The sequence below is a fragment of the Eptatretus burgeri genome, chromosome 7 (genome assembly GCF_056783735.1).
Source record: "Eptatretus burgeri isolate ZD-2024b chromosome 7, Ebu_testis_v1, whole genome shotgun sequence".
Taxonomy (NCBI): domain Eukaryota; kingdom Metazoa; phylum Chordata; class Myxini; order Myxiniformes; family Myxinidae; genus Eptatretus; species Eptatretus burgeri.
Genome location: NC_140967.1, coordinates 67,663,748 through 67,680,774, shown reverse-complemented (window position 1 = coordinate 67,680,774; position 17,027 = coordinate 67,663,748). Strand labels below are relative to the sequence as shown.

Genomic DNA, 17,027 nt, shown 5'->3' with positions numbered 1-17,027 from the left:
TTCTCGAGTTATCGTGCCTACAAACAAACAAACAAACAGAAAAGGAAGTCATCAATATACTTACGAAATCTTTAGATTTCGTAAGTAACAAACAAACAGAAAGGGGTGAAAACAGTAACCTCTGATCTTCGATGGCGGAGGTTAACAATAGTAATCATCTTCATGAAAAAGCGATATGTGGTATGGTGATTCAGTGTTCGTGATATTTACCATCAATGACATGATTACTATATGTTCTTTGCTTTTTCATTCTTAGTTATCTTCACGAAAAAAGAGGAATATGTGGTATTGGGGGTTACTCGAGTACTAATGAATGCACGATGAACCGGACATGATGTGTAGAGAAGGGTTGGACAAGATACGCCATTAAATTGTTGAAATTAACAGTTTGCTGTTGCTGCTCCTGACTATGTATACAACAGGTCGGTTGGCTCTGGCCATCAGGCAGCATTTCAATATGTCCTAGAGCGGTTTGTTTGGGTTTCGATTGAGCCTCTGGGCTGTCCACTGCAGATTTTCAATGTTGTCCTCAAACCAGTTCTTAATCAAACGGAAGTGCTATGGCAAGGTGCATTGTCATGGTGTTAGATGTAAAAGCCCTCACAGTATTGCGCCAAAGAAAAGAGCACATGTTGTGCCAAGTACATCAAAATACATGAAAAATTTCACACAAAATGAAGCATTTGGCATTTGGCGTAAATGAAGCATAATTGTCTATATTTACTGATGTGGTCGTTGTTTTCACAAAGAACACTTGCTGGAATTTTTTCAAACCATTGTAAAAAACTCGCTGTACATTCCGTAATTGCCAAGGAAGAGACCACCACAATGGCAGGCAGAGGATTCTGGTCTGCAGTGATGTTTCAATCATGCTCCCTTTTAATGTTTCAATCTGAGTCATTCATTGCATGATGCGTGTTCCTCCATAGACAATGGATACATCGAGGGTAAAGAACTGGACCATTTCTTCGTTCACCTTCTTACTCAGATGGAGGTATGCCATTCCATTATTACCTGGGGGAAAAAAAAAAATCTGGCTCATTATTAAGGAAGGATACCTTCCTAAAAATTACATTCCTTGAAGTGGGTCCATTGTGGTTGAGTAATCGACTGATGTGGACCTGCGACCGGGGTTGTGGATCCGCCGTTTGGAGAGGTTCTGCGTGGGAAGAATCGAAACTTCGATGAAAAACGGTGCCAAGCTGATGATCCGGGCAGTTGGGAAATCAGTAAATTGCTTATAAGTTAAGGTTATAAGTTCAAATAAAATAGCTTTTGTAAGTACTTACCAGTACGTACGTGTGTGTGTGTGTGTGTGTGTGTGTGTGTGTGTGTGTGTGTGTGTGTGTGTGTGTGTGTGTGTGTGTGTGTGTGTGTGTGTGTGTGTGTGTGTGTGTGTGTGTGTGTGTGTGTGTGTGTGTTCAGTAATTGGTCTTTATTTTGATTCATCCTTAACGAGATAATCACTGGCAAGAAGTTGAATGTGAAAGTGAAATTTAATCTCGAACCATCATTGTGTTAACTGAGACGTGAAATAATCTGATGAGAAACTCAAATTGTCAGGTTTTGGAATCATTTCGTTTCTCTCCCTATTGATGATATCGTACTTGTTTGGATATCGATAAAATTTCAAAACAGCTGTTCACCACCACCTCTTATCTTCCCCCATCCAAATCCTCGATCTTTTCTACCCCCGATAATCCACCCAAGCCCACTTCCTTCAATTCTCCTGCTTTCCTTCCTGAAAGTCCCTGAAATGTCCATCTTCTCCTCGCCATGTTCCCCGTCCCATCCCCATCCCTCTCCCTTCCACAGTTCACCTGTGTCTGTTCCCCAATGTTTTGTCCCTTCCACTCCCGCCCCTCTTGTCTCATGCCTCCTTGCTGTGAGTTGTGTGTCAGCTCTCATACGAGCCTCGACCAAGGTATACAAAAAAAAAAAAATAATAATAATAATAATAATAATAATGTGACGTCCACGGGACTTGAACAGTCCCGCCAACGTAGAATGAGCCGAAACGATGGAGGCGGTTTATTTATTTATAACCCAAACATGGCGGTTCTAATCGCTCTACCGCAAACGGGACGAGGAAGGTGGCACGAGTCACTTTTCACTGAGTTGATGATGTTTATTCGTTTTTATTATTACTAGAAATAACAAGACTCGGCAAGAAGAGGGATCCGGGGCGATTCGACAGGATGGTGTGGGATCGGGCGTGGGGAAAACACAGACAATTCCAATGAATATACAGTTCTCAAACCCTCTAAGGTGCCAAGCGCACACACACACACACACACACACACACACACACACACACACACACACACACACACACACACACACACACACACACACACACACACACACACACACACACACACACACACACACAAAACGTAGCTATCTCTGGTGGTCAGGCTGGACCGTGGTGTGGACGCAACTGTCCCTGGATCGGCGCCAGACGAGCCGGCCTTGCTCTCGCCAGGGGGGGGGGGGCAGGAGAAACCGCGGTGCTGTCAACCTCCTGGTCCTGGCCCAAGTCCGCCCACAGCTGCCAGGGAACCAGCTCCCGCGCCAAGCCACGAGCAGGAGAGGGAGGCAGGTCCACCCGCCGCCCGACCCCGTATTCCGAGTCAGCAGAACCCTAGAGCCAACCAAAGCGAGGCACGAGGCTCGGCAAGGCTCCCAGGCACGATCAAGAGCACGATCAACTCAGCACAGCAACCAGGACGCTCTCTGCCGCCACAGGTTCCACACCAAAAAAACACGAGCATTCTGGTTGTAATCTTCTTCTTCTTCTTCCTTTCCGACCCCGAACAGAACCTTTTTATCCTCCTGCCCTCGTCACCTCCAATCGAGCCGTTTATTGGCCCACCGCCGTCGCCTTCTGCCAATCGTGATTACGGGGCGGAGCCATCCGCAGCACTGTACTGTGACGTCACGGCCAGTCTTCAGAGAATACCAAAAGGGGTTTACGCAGACACACTTACCCTATCCCATGTCCCTATCTAATTACGTGACATTTATCATTTCCCCCTTGAAGAAATGAACATTTACGAGACAACTTATCACCACTGAATTTCTACTTATTACATCGAGATCCTGGTAAACTCGAACAGCATGGCATACCTAATTAAACATCCTAATTACCCTTTGAATGCATACCACCCCCCCTCAAACGTAACACTGCCCCCTCCTCTGGTACTGCAGCTCCTGCAAGGTATATCACAGGCACTACCGTACCAGCCTTAACACTTACTGACTCACACCTAATTAACCTAACAAAATAAAGTAGGAGGGGCAATGGGCAGCGAGTCGCAGCTAACTTACCTATCCTGCTTAATGTTCTACCCCCTCATGGCCTTATCCTCGCCTAAACAATCATTCGTTTTTTTTTAGTTTTTTTTATTTTTATTTTTTACTTTATTACATGAGAGCACTGAGCGAAGTTGCACTCCATCCTCCGGATCATCGCTCTTGCCCAGCACTCTTCCAGTGATCTGGGGAGGGGAAACAAAAGGTTCCACAAAAACACAACACTTGTACTTTACATTCCTACTCTAAGCCTTAACGACACTATTCACAGGATATTTACACTTGACCGCCTCCCCCAGTGGATGCTAATAGACCCAGCGTTACCTGGGGAGCCAATTTTCAAATTTGCTTGCCCCAAAATTATGCGGACATCATGCCCTTGCTGCACCTGTCAAGTTGTGCGGGATCAGGTGGGACTCACACATCTTCACAACACTCACACCATGGTCATTATCACATTTCTAGGTCATGGTCCTCATTTTAATCATGCAGGCTGAATCCCGTCATGGCCGTGGGGTGGGTTACCACAAGATGATGGGGGCATCTCAGGTGCAACCATGCCCACAGGTAAGCTTTAGTCCAACCCGGACGCTTCTCCGCCCCGCTCCCTTTGATTCCCTCCCCCCCGGTAGCCATCAGCTCTAATCCCGTACAACACTCTGGAAGGGGTCTCACTGGCTCCTCTGGCCTTCCTGGGTCGCCAAGGTCCTACCCGCCTTGGTCGTCCAACCAGACCCTCTCCCAGTTGCCTCCAGACACTGTCACCATTAGCCACCAGGTGGTGAATCTCCTTGAAGGGGGTCGCAATTCACGCTCACCGTGAGCTTCAGCAATCCCTGTGGACAAGCACATCATCCCCACCCACAAAACGCACATGACTCCCCCACCCCATCGGCCTTACATGTGACACCTGCATTTCTAACACTTCACCGACCATGACCTTCCCTGTTACCACACCATGCCCAATAAAAAAAACAATGTGTGCACCATACATTTCACTTCTTAACTTAAAACAACTCACACAGCACTTCTCACCCGATCCACGCACCAGCCATTGGACAGCCACTCGTGCCCGCTTTGTTTCCAATTACCCACTGTCCTGATTGTCACTCTAAAACCCAGCAGAACTCACAAACCCATGCCAATTTTCCCACAATTCATTTTTTTTTTTTTTTTTTTTTTACCAAAGGAGGAACTTCGCCACAATCTCACCAGCCGTGCATGGCCCTATATGCTCAGCCCGATCTAGTCTCCCGGACCCCCGACAGTGATCTCCGGACCCGACCTATGAAAGGGCATCTCGGATAGACCTGGCGGTTCAGCAGGAGGATTCATCCTCTGTAATATTTGGGTAATGCCAATTTCTCCCAGCCCCCCTCCCTGATCCTGGATCTCCGCCTGTCGGATCGTCACCGATGGCCTCTCTGGAACCCGACCCGGCCGACTCCACGAGGCCAGCCTGGCCGCGCACTCGGCCGCTCGGTGAACGGTGGGTGGATCCTGTAGCTCCACCAGCGCTCGGACCTCAGGGTCAGGAAGAGCAGCTAAAAATTTCTCTAGTGCCAGTCTGTCCCACGCCTCCACTGTAAGGTCCCGATACGCGATCCTGACTGATTGGTAAATGTCCTGTGCCAGCTCCTGCACTGTCTCACCCGGCTTTAATCTGCGGTGCTGGAGCTGAGCCCGCACCAGATCACAGTTTGCCGCGAACCCAAACCGACGGCTCAACGCCTCGCAAATGTGGGAGCTGGTCAACATCCCCTCCGCGATCACGTTTAACACATCTGCGGCTGGTCCCCGCAACGTTGCCACCAAATTCCCTGTACGTTCCTGCTCATTCCACCCGTTTAGTCGGGAAATGCACTCAAATTGCGTCAGAAAAGCTTCAGCGCTCCCTGACCTGTCAAAATTTACCAGGGGGATCACTTTTACGGTGGCCCGCTTCTCAGTTTCTCCCTTGTCCGAATCCAGCCCAGGGATCAAACACCCTTGTGGCTGCGTATCCAATTTCGGAGCCCACTGTGGCCAAAGATGTTTTGTGGTGAAGGTCTCATGGGTCAATTTTGCCTCCTGTTCCAAACGTTGAATGGACAGATTCACCTCTTCCCGCAGGATCTTCTGGGCCCGCACAACCTCCTCCAAGGCTCCGTCGCGAGTTTGTAGCTGCTCCTCAACCAACCCGGACACTCTACTTACAAAAGACGGCTCTACCATGCCTTTATCCAAGACTTCATCTTGGCTCATAATTTTATCTTGTTCGTCCAAACGAGCCTCCAATCCTATTACCTCCTCCGCCAAATTCATCCCTTGCTTCCTCAGCTCTCCCCACTCTTCAACCCGCAGCTGCATACGAGCATCCACACAGGCACGATGACGTTCCAGGCTTTCATCCACTTTATCAACCCGAATGTTCATTGCATCAATTTTATCTACCAATTTTTTCGTATATTTTCCCCCTCCAATGTAATTTCTACCTTTGTTTCCTCCAATCTATCCTCGAATTTACTTTGTATTTCTCCCAATTTAACATCCACACACTCCTGCATCTCAGTTTTCATTTTCTCCATCTTTTCCCCCAATTCATCCCTCATTTAATCAATCCGTGCACCCAACTGTACCCCCATTACCCCCAATTGATCTGTCATTTCTGCCCTCTGTGCCACGAATTGATTTGCTATTTGTACCGTCATGTCCCCTATTAAACGTTCCAACATTGTCTGGATCGACATCGCTCCGGTTTCGGGCGATGAAGCACGGTCCACGCTCGGAATGGGGGAGGTTCCAACCCTACCCCCGTCTCTCCCCTCTTCCCCCGACTCGCTGCCAGACACGTGGCCTTCCTCCTCAAACATCTGCACATCCGCCATGGTGCAGAAGTCCCGTTTGCCGCCAATTAATTTAAATTTGAAAAATCCCGCCAAAATTTTCCCACGCTCGTGCGCTTTTCTGTAGTAATTTTAGATTCCAATTCGTGGCGAGATTTTAATCCTGGTATATAATTTAGAGGGGTTCGAACATCCAACACCCTGACACCAATGTGACGTCCACGGGACTTGAACAGTCCCGCCAACGTAGAATGAGCCGAAACGATGGAGGCGATTTATTTGTATATAACCCAAACATGGCGGTTATAATCGCTCTACCGCAAACGGGATGAGGAAGGTGGCACGAGTCACTTTTCACTGAGTTGATGATGTTTATTCCTTTTTTATTATTACTAGAAATAACAAGACTCGGCAAGAAGAGGGATCCGGGGCGATTCGACGGGATGGTGTGGGATCGGGCGTGGGGAAAAACACAGACAATTCCAATGAATATACAGATTTCAATCCCTCTAAGGCGCCAAGTACACACACACACACACACAAAACGTAGCTATCTCTGGTGGTCAGGCTGGACCGTGGTGTGGACGCAACTGTCCCTGGATCGGCGCCGGACGAGCCGGCCTTGCTCTCGCCAGAGGGGGGGGCAGGAGAACCCGTGGTGCTGTCGACCTCCTGGTCCTGGCCCAAGTCCGCCCACAGCTGCCAGGGAACCAGCTCCCGCGCCAAACCGCGAGCAGGAGAGGGAGGCAGGTCCACCCGCTGCCTGACCCCGTATTCCGAGTCAGCAGAACCCTAGAGCCAACCAAAGCGAGGCACGAGGCTCGGCAAGGCTCCCAGGCACGATCAAGAGCACGATCAACTCAGCACAGCAACCAGGACGCTCTCTGCCGCCACAGGTTCCACACCAAAAAAACACGAGCGTTCTGGTTGTAATCTTCTTCTTCTTCTTCCTTTTCGACCCCGAACAGAACCTTTTTATCCTCCTGCCCTCGTCACCTCCAATCGAGCCGTTTATTGGCCCACTGCCGTCGCCTTCTACCAATCGTGATCACGGGGCGGAGCCATCCGCTGTACTGTCCTGTAACGTCACGGCCAGTCTTCAGAGAATACCAAAAGGGGTTTACGCAGACACACTTACCCTATCTAATTACGTGACATTTATCATTTCCCCCTTGAAGAAATGAACATTTACTAGACAACTTATCACCACTGAATTTCTACTTATTACATCGAGATCCTGGTAAACTCGAACAGCATGGCATACCTAATTAAACATCCTAATTACCCTTTGAATGCATACCCCCCCCCCCTCAAACGTAACAATAATTTACATTTAATTCAGTATGAGAAGGTGCGAAATGGATAGTTTGGAGGAAGCAAACTCACCTTCGAGCTGTCTAGTCTGGGTTCATATTCCCAACTTGACTATAAACCCTCATCCTGATTGTTCACAGGTAGGACATTATATAACATTACATAACATTTGAACATAGCAGCAGCATTACTGCGACTCCAGAAATCCTGCAGAGCTGCAGCCAGGTGCTGCATGCACACGAATCCTTGTGGGCAACAATTGGCAGACACCTGTCAACAGCTTTCCTTAATTAAAGAAAATGTCAAAACTATTTGTTTGTTACATACCTCATAACTTTGGAAGGTTATCGATAATTGATAAATCAATAACTGCTTCATCTTAAAAAGTTTTCTTTGGGAGATAGTTACATCGGTTTAACAACCCTTACTTATCTGGTCAGGCATCTCCCATTTTCAGGTTCTAATGTTTTAAATTCCAGGAGTTACTTTGGTCAAAGTGCATACATTTGCATCATATCTCTGCATCCGACCATTGATTATGCTTGGCTTTTTGGTGTTTGCAGGATGCTGCAGCTGCAGCCAAGGTCGCTGACCTCAAACAGAAGCTTTTAGCTGAGGTTCCAGGTGAAGGAAGGCTTAAAATCCATGATGTAAGTTTCCTTCATGATCATTGTGTTTTAATTCATGTTGAATTCCTGAACCACTCGGGTGGGTTATTAATCCTTCACTGATACTGCTACAAAAAAACCTACAAGATAATCAATACACAAGTTGTTAATTGTAAAAAAAAAGTTTAAAAAAGTATAAAAATTACCCCCGTGCTGTGGTGTACTGGATAGAAGATGCTTAGCAGGCAGACACGAGCGGGGGAACAGTCGAGCCGGGCTGTGTTGCACAAGCACGAGCGCGGGCGTACTTTGCCCGTGGCTCCCCTTTATTACGTATTCAGCACACGCACAAGCCGGGCGACTACAGCATCACTACAACGCCTCAGGCGGCGCGCACATCTTATATCCCTTGCAGACCCGATGACCACGACGACCCCTCCTCCCATCATCATGCCCCGCCCTGCATGCCCGCAGGCTACACCACACTCCTCCCTCCTAAAACTATGATTATTAAATGATCACCATCATAATAAGCATAAACAGCATGAAGGACTACGGTATAATAGTAGACAAGGCACAAAAAATGAAAACAGCGAAGTATAACAGCACATCACATCATATAATGCGTGAAAGCGAGCTAATGGAGCTGCCGCAGCCAGGTTCCGAAGACGGAGGTGCACATAGCACCTCCCAAACTCTGGCCGCGTTACCGATATTAAGCAGCAAGGCGAAAAGCACAGCAGCCCTACACAGCGGAAACGCCCCCAGGCGGCTCATGCTGACATGGCCCTCGGCGAGGCCGCGGCGATCTCCCGAGCAAACCTCCCCCGGCACCATCAAACGCCTCCGGCCCACTTCCCCCAGGCAGACCCGACGCAGATAAACATTCCGAGGCCGGAAGCCCGCTGTCTGGAAGCCGTGGCGCCAGCGCCAGACTCGATTGACCTTGGATGGGGGCGCTGAACAGCGCCGCTGGCTGGACGCACCCAATGCTCCATAACAACCCACGCACCACAATCAGTTGAGATGCCAACGCCCGTCTAAACGGCCTTGAGCGAACACAGAGAGCTGCGCCCGCAACCAGAGGTGGGGGTAACGCCGACCAGCGCACCAGTCCTGGCTCCGAGTCGATCTCCGAGACCCACACGGCAGTTAGACGGTAGCAATTCCATTTAAACCACACTTCAACCATAGGCTCGTTATAAATCACTACGAACATCATTTGAACCATTGCAAACTCATTTTTCCGTACAGCGCGTTCTTTCAACCGAATCCCCGCACATGACAAAGCAACTACCCGCAGCCCGGGGCAATGGAAGGCCAACCCAACCTTTTTATTCGCCACCACATCACATTGATCATAATACAAATCCCATCGATTGATCTCCACCAAACCCACTCTCACACGGGAACTGCTGGCATTTATTTCAACAACGTTAAACTGCATCACTAGAGCAAGGAAAAACAAACATGCAATGAACAGCAACCCACAACCCACATCACGAGTCCGTCTCTTGGTTGTCGACTCGATGTTGTGACTCGCGACTTCCTTTAACACCACGGGCTCACCGCAACCTGTTGAAGCTGCCCGAACAACACCGGCGCGCATTGCCTCACGAACGCTGCCGAAGCGCGGGAACTCATCGTGAGAGCTGATACGGCTCTCGCCGCTCCCGAACCATACATCACCGCCGCAGGCAGCAACGAACGGCCGCTCCCGTTGCATCGACGCGGCTCCCGCCGCCAGAACCTCGCCCTCGGTACTCGACGAAGGCATCGAAGAGAGCACCGGCACACCTGGAGGTACGAACCGGAGATCCAGCCCGAGGTGCGCCAGCTAGTCCCGACCCAAAAGGGCGGGCCCCTCCCCTCGCACCACGAACACCGAGAGCCGGGCGCGTCGACCTCAGTAGCGCACTGAGACGTCGGCCCTCGCAAGCGGTGCAATCGCTTCACCGGTGTACGTGTACAGCGACAAGGCCGTCTTGACCAGGCGAACACCGCGAAGACCACGAGCCGCCTGCTCACCCATGACCGACACCGCAGCCCCTATGTCCACGCAAAATACGGTCGGCTCGCCATTCACTTCGACCTCCACCGTGAACGGCGTCGTCATCTCCGAACCAACGGTAAACAGACTCAACCGTGGTTGCATCTCCTGCTCCGGCCCGCCGGCATCGCCATGCCCCGGCTGCAGGCCGATCTCCAGGTCACTGGGGTCCTCCCGCACCTCGTCATCCAAGACCCCAACGGAGGCCCCCGCCATCCGACACACACGCTTCAAATGTCCCACCTTGTGACAATGCAAACACACGGTGTTCTTATACGGGCACATTCGTCGCAGGTGCGGACCCCCACACCCCCAGCACCCCTGGAAATCCACTTCGCTCCCGGTGCGACCGTGCTGCGGTGGGCGCCCTCGTCCCGCACCGCCAGACGCGCGTGCGACCTGCGGCACTTGAGTCATCGCGCGGACTCCGGGCTGCGCGACCTGCGGCACCTGCGCGGTCACCGCGTGGACCTCGGGATCAGCCGACATGCCCCAGCTGGAGCTACTCATTACGTCCTGGCCAGCGATGGTGCGGACATCCGTGAGTGTCTGCTCGACAGACGAAGCAGTCCCGACCGCCGAGTCGAATGTGATGTCGGTCAACCGCAGGATGGCTGCTACCATCTTTGCGTCTCGCAGACCAGAAATAAAACGATCTCTGAGCCGTGCCGGACACTCCTCTGTCGTGAACTTGCAAGGCACAGCCGAATGCTTCACCCGTGCTACGAAGTCTGCAACGCGCTCCTCGCCACCCTTAGCGAGGTGATCGAACTGGAACCACGCGAGATGCAACGACTTCTCTGGCGCCAAGTGGGTCTTCATTTTCGCCACGATGTCCTGAAACGATAGCCCGTCATCACTGGGCTTATTTGGAGCCACCAAATCACTCAGCAGCCGGTAGTGCTCCGTTGATAGCGAGGCGAGCAAGATCGCCTTGCGTTTCTCTTCATCATCTACATCATTCGCGCGGAAGTAGCAACCCAACTGTTCAGAAAACAACTCGAATTCATCTCCCCCGAAAACGGGTATGCGCCCGTGCGCCGTGCCCCGACCTTCTGCCATGCTCGTGCTGGCGAGACCCTTGGCTCCGTAGCCTGGAACCGAACGGGTTATTTGCCGCCCTGTACATGCCGATCCGAAGATCCTCGTCAGCCAACTGTGGTGTACTGGATAGAAGATGCTTAGCAGGCAGACACGAGCGGGGGAACAGTCGAGCCGGGCTGTGTTGCACAAGCGCGAGCGCGGGCGTACTTTGCCCGCGGTTCCCCTTTATTACGTATTCAGCACACGCACAAGCCGGGCGACTACAGCATCACTACAACGCCTCAGGCGGCGCACACACCTTATATCCCTTGCAGACCCGATGACCACGACGACCCCTCCTCCCATCATCATGCCCCGCCCTGCATGCCCGCAGGCTACACCACACGTGCGGGAGTGACGCCTCCTGAAGGTAGGGCAGTTTTTGCAAACTTTGAAGTCACGTGACGCAAAAATGAAAGCGAATATCGAAAATCCGGCCTGCCAAAATTTAGATATTGTCCCATAGATTTATATGCCACAATCAAATTCAAGATCGCTTGAGAAATGTAGGAGGAGATAGAATTTGAAAATCGTCATTTTCGCAAATTCAAAGGCCTCGTGACCTTGTCCTTGACCTTCGGTGACCTTGAAAGTCATACCGTCGTGTACGTCTCATCGACCTCTATCAGGATCACTAATGACCAGATCTCCCGCTTCAACTTCATTGTGAACGGACGGATGGACGGATCGACACCTCTCCTCTCAACACCAATATTATTAGGTCATGCTCGAAGAGATGACCTAAAAAGGACAAACATTTGCTTCTACCCTTTGTCTTTGCAAGTCGGCTAAAATCAAGATGTCTGGCTGTTTTCCGAATACAGTGAGGCAATTATTCCATGCATTTGGTGCAGTATCCATAATGCATGTTGAAGATCAGCAATCTACATGATTATAACACTTGAACTGTATTTGTCCCTATTTCTAGATGGCAGCCTTGCTCCTTCCTGAAGATGAGACTTTTCTGTTGCTGTTTAAGCGTGATGCAACACTCGACAACACTGTTGGTTTCATTCAGGTTGACTAACCCATCGCAGTACACACACCTGTTGCTATTATGTTTTAAGTTGTGGTTGTACCGTACAAACAAAGTTCTTTGATAGGTAGTGAATTGGTGGTGGCATTGCAAGCAAAAACCATTCAAGAAATACATTCATGAATAAAAATCATTGCGCCGTGATACCTATGATTTCCTTCAAGTGGAGTTCAAAGGTTACACCTGGTCAGTTGTATCGAGATTCCACAGAATAGTTGAAGGAACTTAAATCAAAACAGAAGTGCTTATAAAACGTTGTGTTCATACAATTTGAGATTAAACGAGTCCAAACGCATTACGCGTTGTGATGCGTTACGAGCTCGTGCAATTCACTTTGCAGTTTATGATCATTTGAGCTCATTTCAATGAGCAGGATGATATCTTTTTTTCTGGGCATTTGCTTGCCTGTGCTGCACAGTGTGGTTTTAGAGCATGAAGGGTTTTTCTTTACTTGGAATAAGTATGTGGCTATTGCATGACAAAAGAGACATATTAACAGGAAGAGTTCACAATTTGTTTAAAAAAAAAAAGAGCATGATAGCAAAACATGATCCAGATAGTAAATATGGATTATATAATACTGTATGTGGATTTTGAACTAAAGATAATCCAGTTTGAGAAGAGTGGAGATTGTCCTATAAATGCATTGGTAGTTACCCAGCACATGCGAAATGAAAATCAGGGTTAAGCAGAAATGGTTCATTTCTGTCTGTCTGTGTGTCCTGTCTACAAACGTCAGTTTATGATCGAGGAACAGTTTAATTTTAACTGGATGTTGTATTTTCACCAGGAATCGGAAAACGAATGTCCAGTTTATCTGGACTTTGGCTCTGAATTTGTCCCGAGTGCGCATGCGCAGAGAGGAGTGAGATAATTATTTTACTCTGTCTGCCTGTCCGGCAATCAAACAAAATTGAAAATCATTCCAAACAAGAAATTTACTGCTTATTAGGATGTCATAAAAGACAAGCAACAGGCACAAATAACTAATATAATATTGTTACGGATTCGCGCCCGCCGGCGTGCGAACGGCCACGTAACTCGAATCGCGGCACGTCGCCCACCGGACGGACAATCCAGTCGTGACCCTCTCGGACTAACCCCGGGAACCAGTCACGGGTGGACCTTTGGGTCTCACCGCGATCGAGCCAATCGGCCCCCGCGTGGGATAGGGTTGCTCGCCAAATTCGACCTACCTAAGTACCCACACGGAGGGTAGACCGGGCGATCGCACCTCGCCGCAGGTCGACTTCGGACATGGGCCACTTAAGCGACCCGTTCCGTACTATCGGGATAACCGAGCGGTGTTATCGTCGGCCTCGACGGTTCGATTAATTATCGGGCGTATTCAGCCCACTACCAACCCTTTACGTGAAGCAAGATGAGGATTCAATGAGAGAAATGACGAAGCGAAGCGGGAAACAGTTCAACATAAAGCACATTTATTCGCGATGAACGGAAAGCACACATATACAATTCCACCAAAAGCACATAGAAAAGAAGAAGACAAAAAGCAAATGCGACAATGCAGATCTAATACCGACTATGCGAGCACACGGCAACACTTATACAATTTTACTTCACAGACGGCGCCGACAACACACATTCCCAAAGCAAAAGAAAAGAGAACCACCCTCCAGGATGAGGGGGTAGGCGGGCCTGGGGCCGAGACCGTGTCGGGCCTACCCGTCTGGTGATGAGACGCGGAGCGGCGGTGGTGCCTCAACTCCGCGGGCCTCGCGGACAGTGTCTGGTAGGGGGTGGGAAGGGGGCCCCTTGGTCGCACTATCTCAGCGCGGGGGGAAACAGGAGGGGGTTGCTGATGCTCGGGGAAAGGAGGATTTTTACTCTGTCTCGGGTCCCGCGACGAGCGTCTCCACCTCGACCAGGTCGCGCCGTCGGCCTCCCTGGTGTGCAGCTCCCGGCACCGACGCGAGCACCCCCTCGTCTGCCTTCGCCGCCGCCGCCTCTCCACAGCTCCGTCCTCTTCGCTCCGACTCCAACTCCGAACTCTTCCTCCTGCGAACTCTTCCTCCAGCGAACTCCCAACTCTTCCTCCTGCCAACTCCCCCTGCGAACTCTCAACTCTTCCTCCTGCCAACTCCCCCTGCGAACTCCTCTCTACTGACGAACGCGGTCGCTTATATAAGCCCCGTGGCTTCGCCTTTGACCCCCTGCCTTCGACCTTTCACCTCGCTCCCCATTGGCCCGAGAAAAAGTGGGCGTGAATCGTTTTTGATCCATGAATTTGCATATAGCGACCGCCCTCCAACGCCCTGGAGGCGGGGCCAAATCGCCCCTCGCTCACCGATTGGACGGAACAAAAGTGGGCGTGAGTCGTTTTTGATCCGTTTTTCTGCGGAAAGTCCGTGGTTTTGTACACGCTGTTCGGCGCGCGCCCTGCACGAGTCCAATACCGGTACCCACAAGCGGCGCAAGAACGGTGGCGATGCGACGGTTGCGAGGTGTGACGGTAGAGGTCGTGGTTGTTGTGGTGAAGCGGCGCTGTGGTGGGTGGTTGATGTTGTGATTGAAATGAGAGCGAGAGATGAACCTTCAGAGTTTAGGCTTTATTCCATTTGATTGGAGCCGCTTCTGTGGGCACACCAGGAAATACAGGTTCAGCTAGGAGTACATAAGCAGTAACGTATACATGTGCAGTTAACCATTGCAGACAATCCGCGTAAGCACGGAGTTCGATATAATCTCCATTCTCACCAGTCAATGAGCACCTTCAGTTAACGAGCATCAAGTGGACAGCCGATGTCAATAGCAATGCCCCGGGGACAATCACTCGTGCCGCAGAGACATCCCCTTATACGCGAGACGCACAACATGTGATCCCGCGTCATGTCCCTCAATTCACGTTAATTCACCACAGTGATGACTGTTGAGACGTGGTTGGTGGTGGTAATCATGGCGGTTGGTCCAAAATAAAGATAGTAAAAGAAAAACGGTATCCTGAAGAGTAGCAGCACGCATGAATGACATTTATTCCCTCTAGACAACGGGTTTGGGCCTAACTACACATATACTTACCGAGATACCTCACCTAAGGGACCTGAATGGTGGTTTGCGAATTTGGTCAACCACAACAATATGTTAAATAAGGTGGTGTAAAAAAATGCTGCATCAACGTTGCTAAACTTCCAAATTTTGGTTGCAACAATCTTTAAAATCTTTATTTTACTTCAATTTAATTATTTACTTAAATACTGTCTTCCACAAATCGTTTTTGACACTTTCAAAACCCTTACTTTTAGCAGTACTTGGGCAAAATACTTTTACATCATCACGGCCAATCAAATTGCCGCTCATAGACCCTGCCCACGTCCTTGTTTCTCAAGACAGTGCGGGGTAAGGTGTTCTATGAACTCTAATTATTTTTGTTTTTTAAAATCTTATTCAGTTAAGGTGATTTGACCTCTCATGGATGTCCTTTTATTGGCCATCCCAATCTGACAACACTGAGGCCGAGTTTGATTCCCGAATGGACTATAAATTGTCGTTGTAGCATTGTTTTGTACCACAAAGTGTGCCATCCCTAGGATGGATGTAAAGCCGGATGTCCCGTCCGTGAGCATCAGTTGGTGGACATTAAAAATCCCATGGTGTTTTTTGTGACGAGTAGGTGAGTTGTCGCCACCATCCTTGCCAAATTACAAATTCCTGGCACCCTCAATCTAAGGGCCCTGTCACACCTTGACGTTTTAGCCAGCGTATGGCAACGTATCAAAATGTATGTAAAACGCTGGCGTACGCTGAACTAGTGATGTTTTTTTCCAGTTTTGGACGTATTCATAACGAGTTGGATGTATGCATAACGTATTAGTAACGTACACAGAACGTTTCGATAACATATAGATAACTTATACCAACGAATGCTGAGTGTGTTGTCGGCGTTCACAACCTATGCCCAACGATAGTCTAACTTATGCATAGTGCACGGCAGCGTATTGCCGACGATCACGTGGCGTAGGCTATTAATAGGCTGCGGCTGGACGATTCAAATCATAACCGCACTAGACATCGAAGTGTCAAGCTGCTGTCACACCTTGACGTTTTAGCCAGCGTATGCCGACGTATGAAAAATTTGCCGAATACGCTGGCACACGTCGAATACGTTATGGTTAAGTTTTGTATACATTAATAGCACGCTGAAGCACGCTAGCATACGTCGTAGTACGCCGAGTACGTCGACAAATTTTCAGCATGTTGAAAATTTTTCGATGTATGCCAGCGTATGACACACGCTCCGCATACGCTGGCCATAAGTTGTTGGCACGTTACGCAATCGTTGGCACACGTCGACACACGTTATTGTAAGTTACTCATAAGTCGAAACGCGTCGAGGTAATGGTTAGTGTCAGTGTTCCAGACTCCCTGTTTTTTTTGTGTTTTTTCGGTATGACGGTGATGTTGACACTTCGATTTCTAGTGCGGTTATGATTCAAATCGTTGAGCGGCAGCCTATTAATTATATTATATTATAACCGCACTAGAAATTGAAGTGTCATCATCACCGTCATACCGAAGAAAAAAAGAAAAAACAAAAACAGGGAGTCTGGAACACTGACGCTAACCATTATCTCGACGTGTTTCGACTTATGAGTAACTTACAAGTAACGTGTGTGGACGTGTGTCAACGATCGCGTAACGTGCCTACAACACGTTACTCATAGGTTAGAAATAAGTTTCGGGTACACTAAACATTACCTCGACGTGTTTCGACTTATGAGTAACGTACAAGTAACATGTGTCGACGTGTGTCAACGATCGCGTAGCGTGCCTACAAC

General features: G+C 49.4%; 1 protein-coding gene across 2 annotated transcripts in view; it reads left to right on the top strand.

Moving 5' to 3' along the window:
• LOC147023469 (secretagogin-like) overlaps positions 1 to 17,027 on the top strand; it is a 68,673-nt gene that overhangs the window by 8,832 nt on the left and 42,814 nt on the right. Inside the window, exons 2-4 of one of the 2 annotated variants that reach the window (XM_085888888.1) lie at positions 930 to 994; positions 8,018 to 8,104; positions 12,124 to 12,213. In XM_085888888.1, the coding sequence (XP_085745014.1) occupies positions 930 to 994; positions 8,018 to 8,104; positions 12,124 to 12,213 (242 nt within the window). The remainder of the gene's footprint in view (positions 1 to 929; positions 995 to 8,017; positions 8,105 to 12,123; positions 12,214 to 17,027) is intronic. The other variant, XM_085888889.1, reaches the window with a different exon arrangement.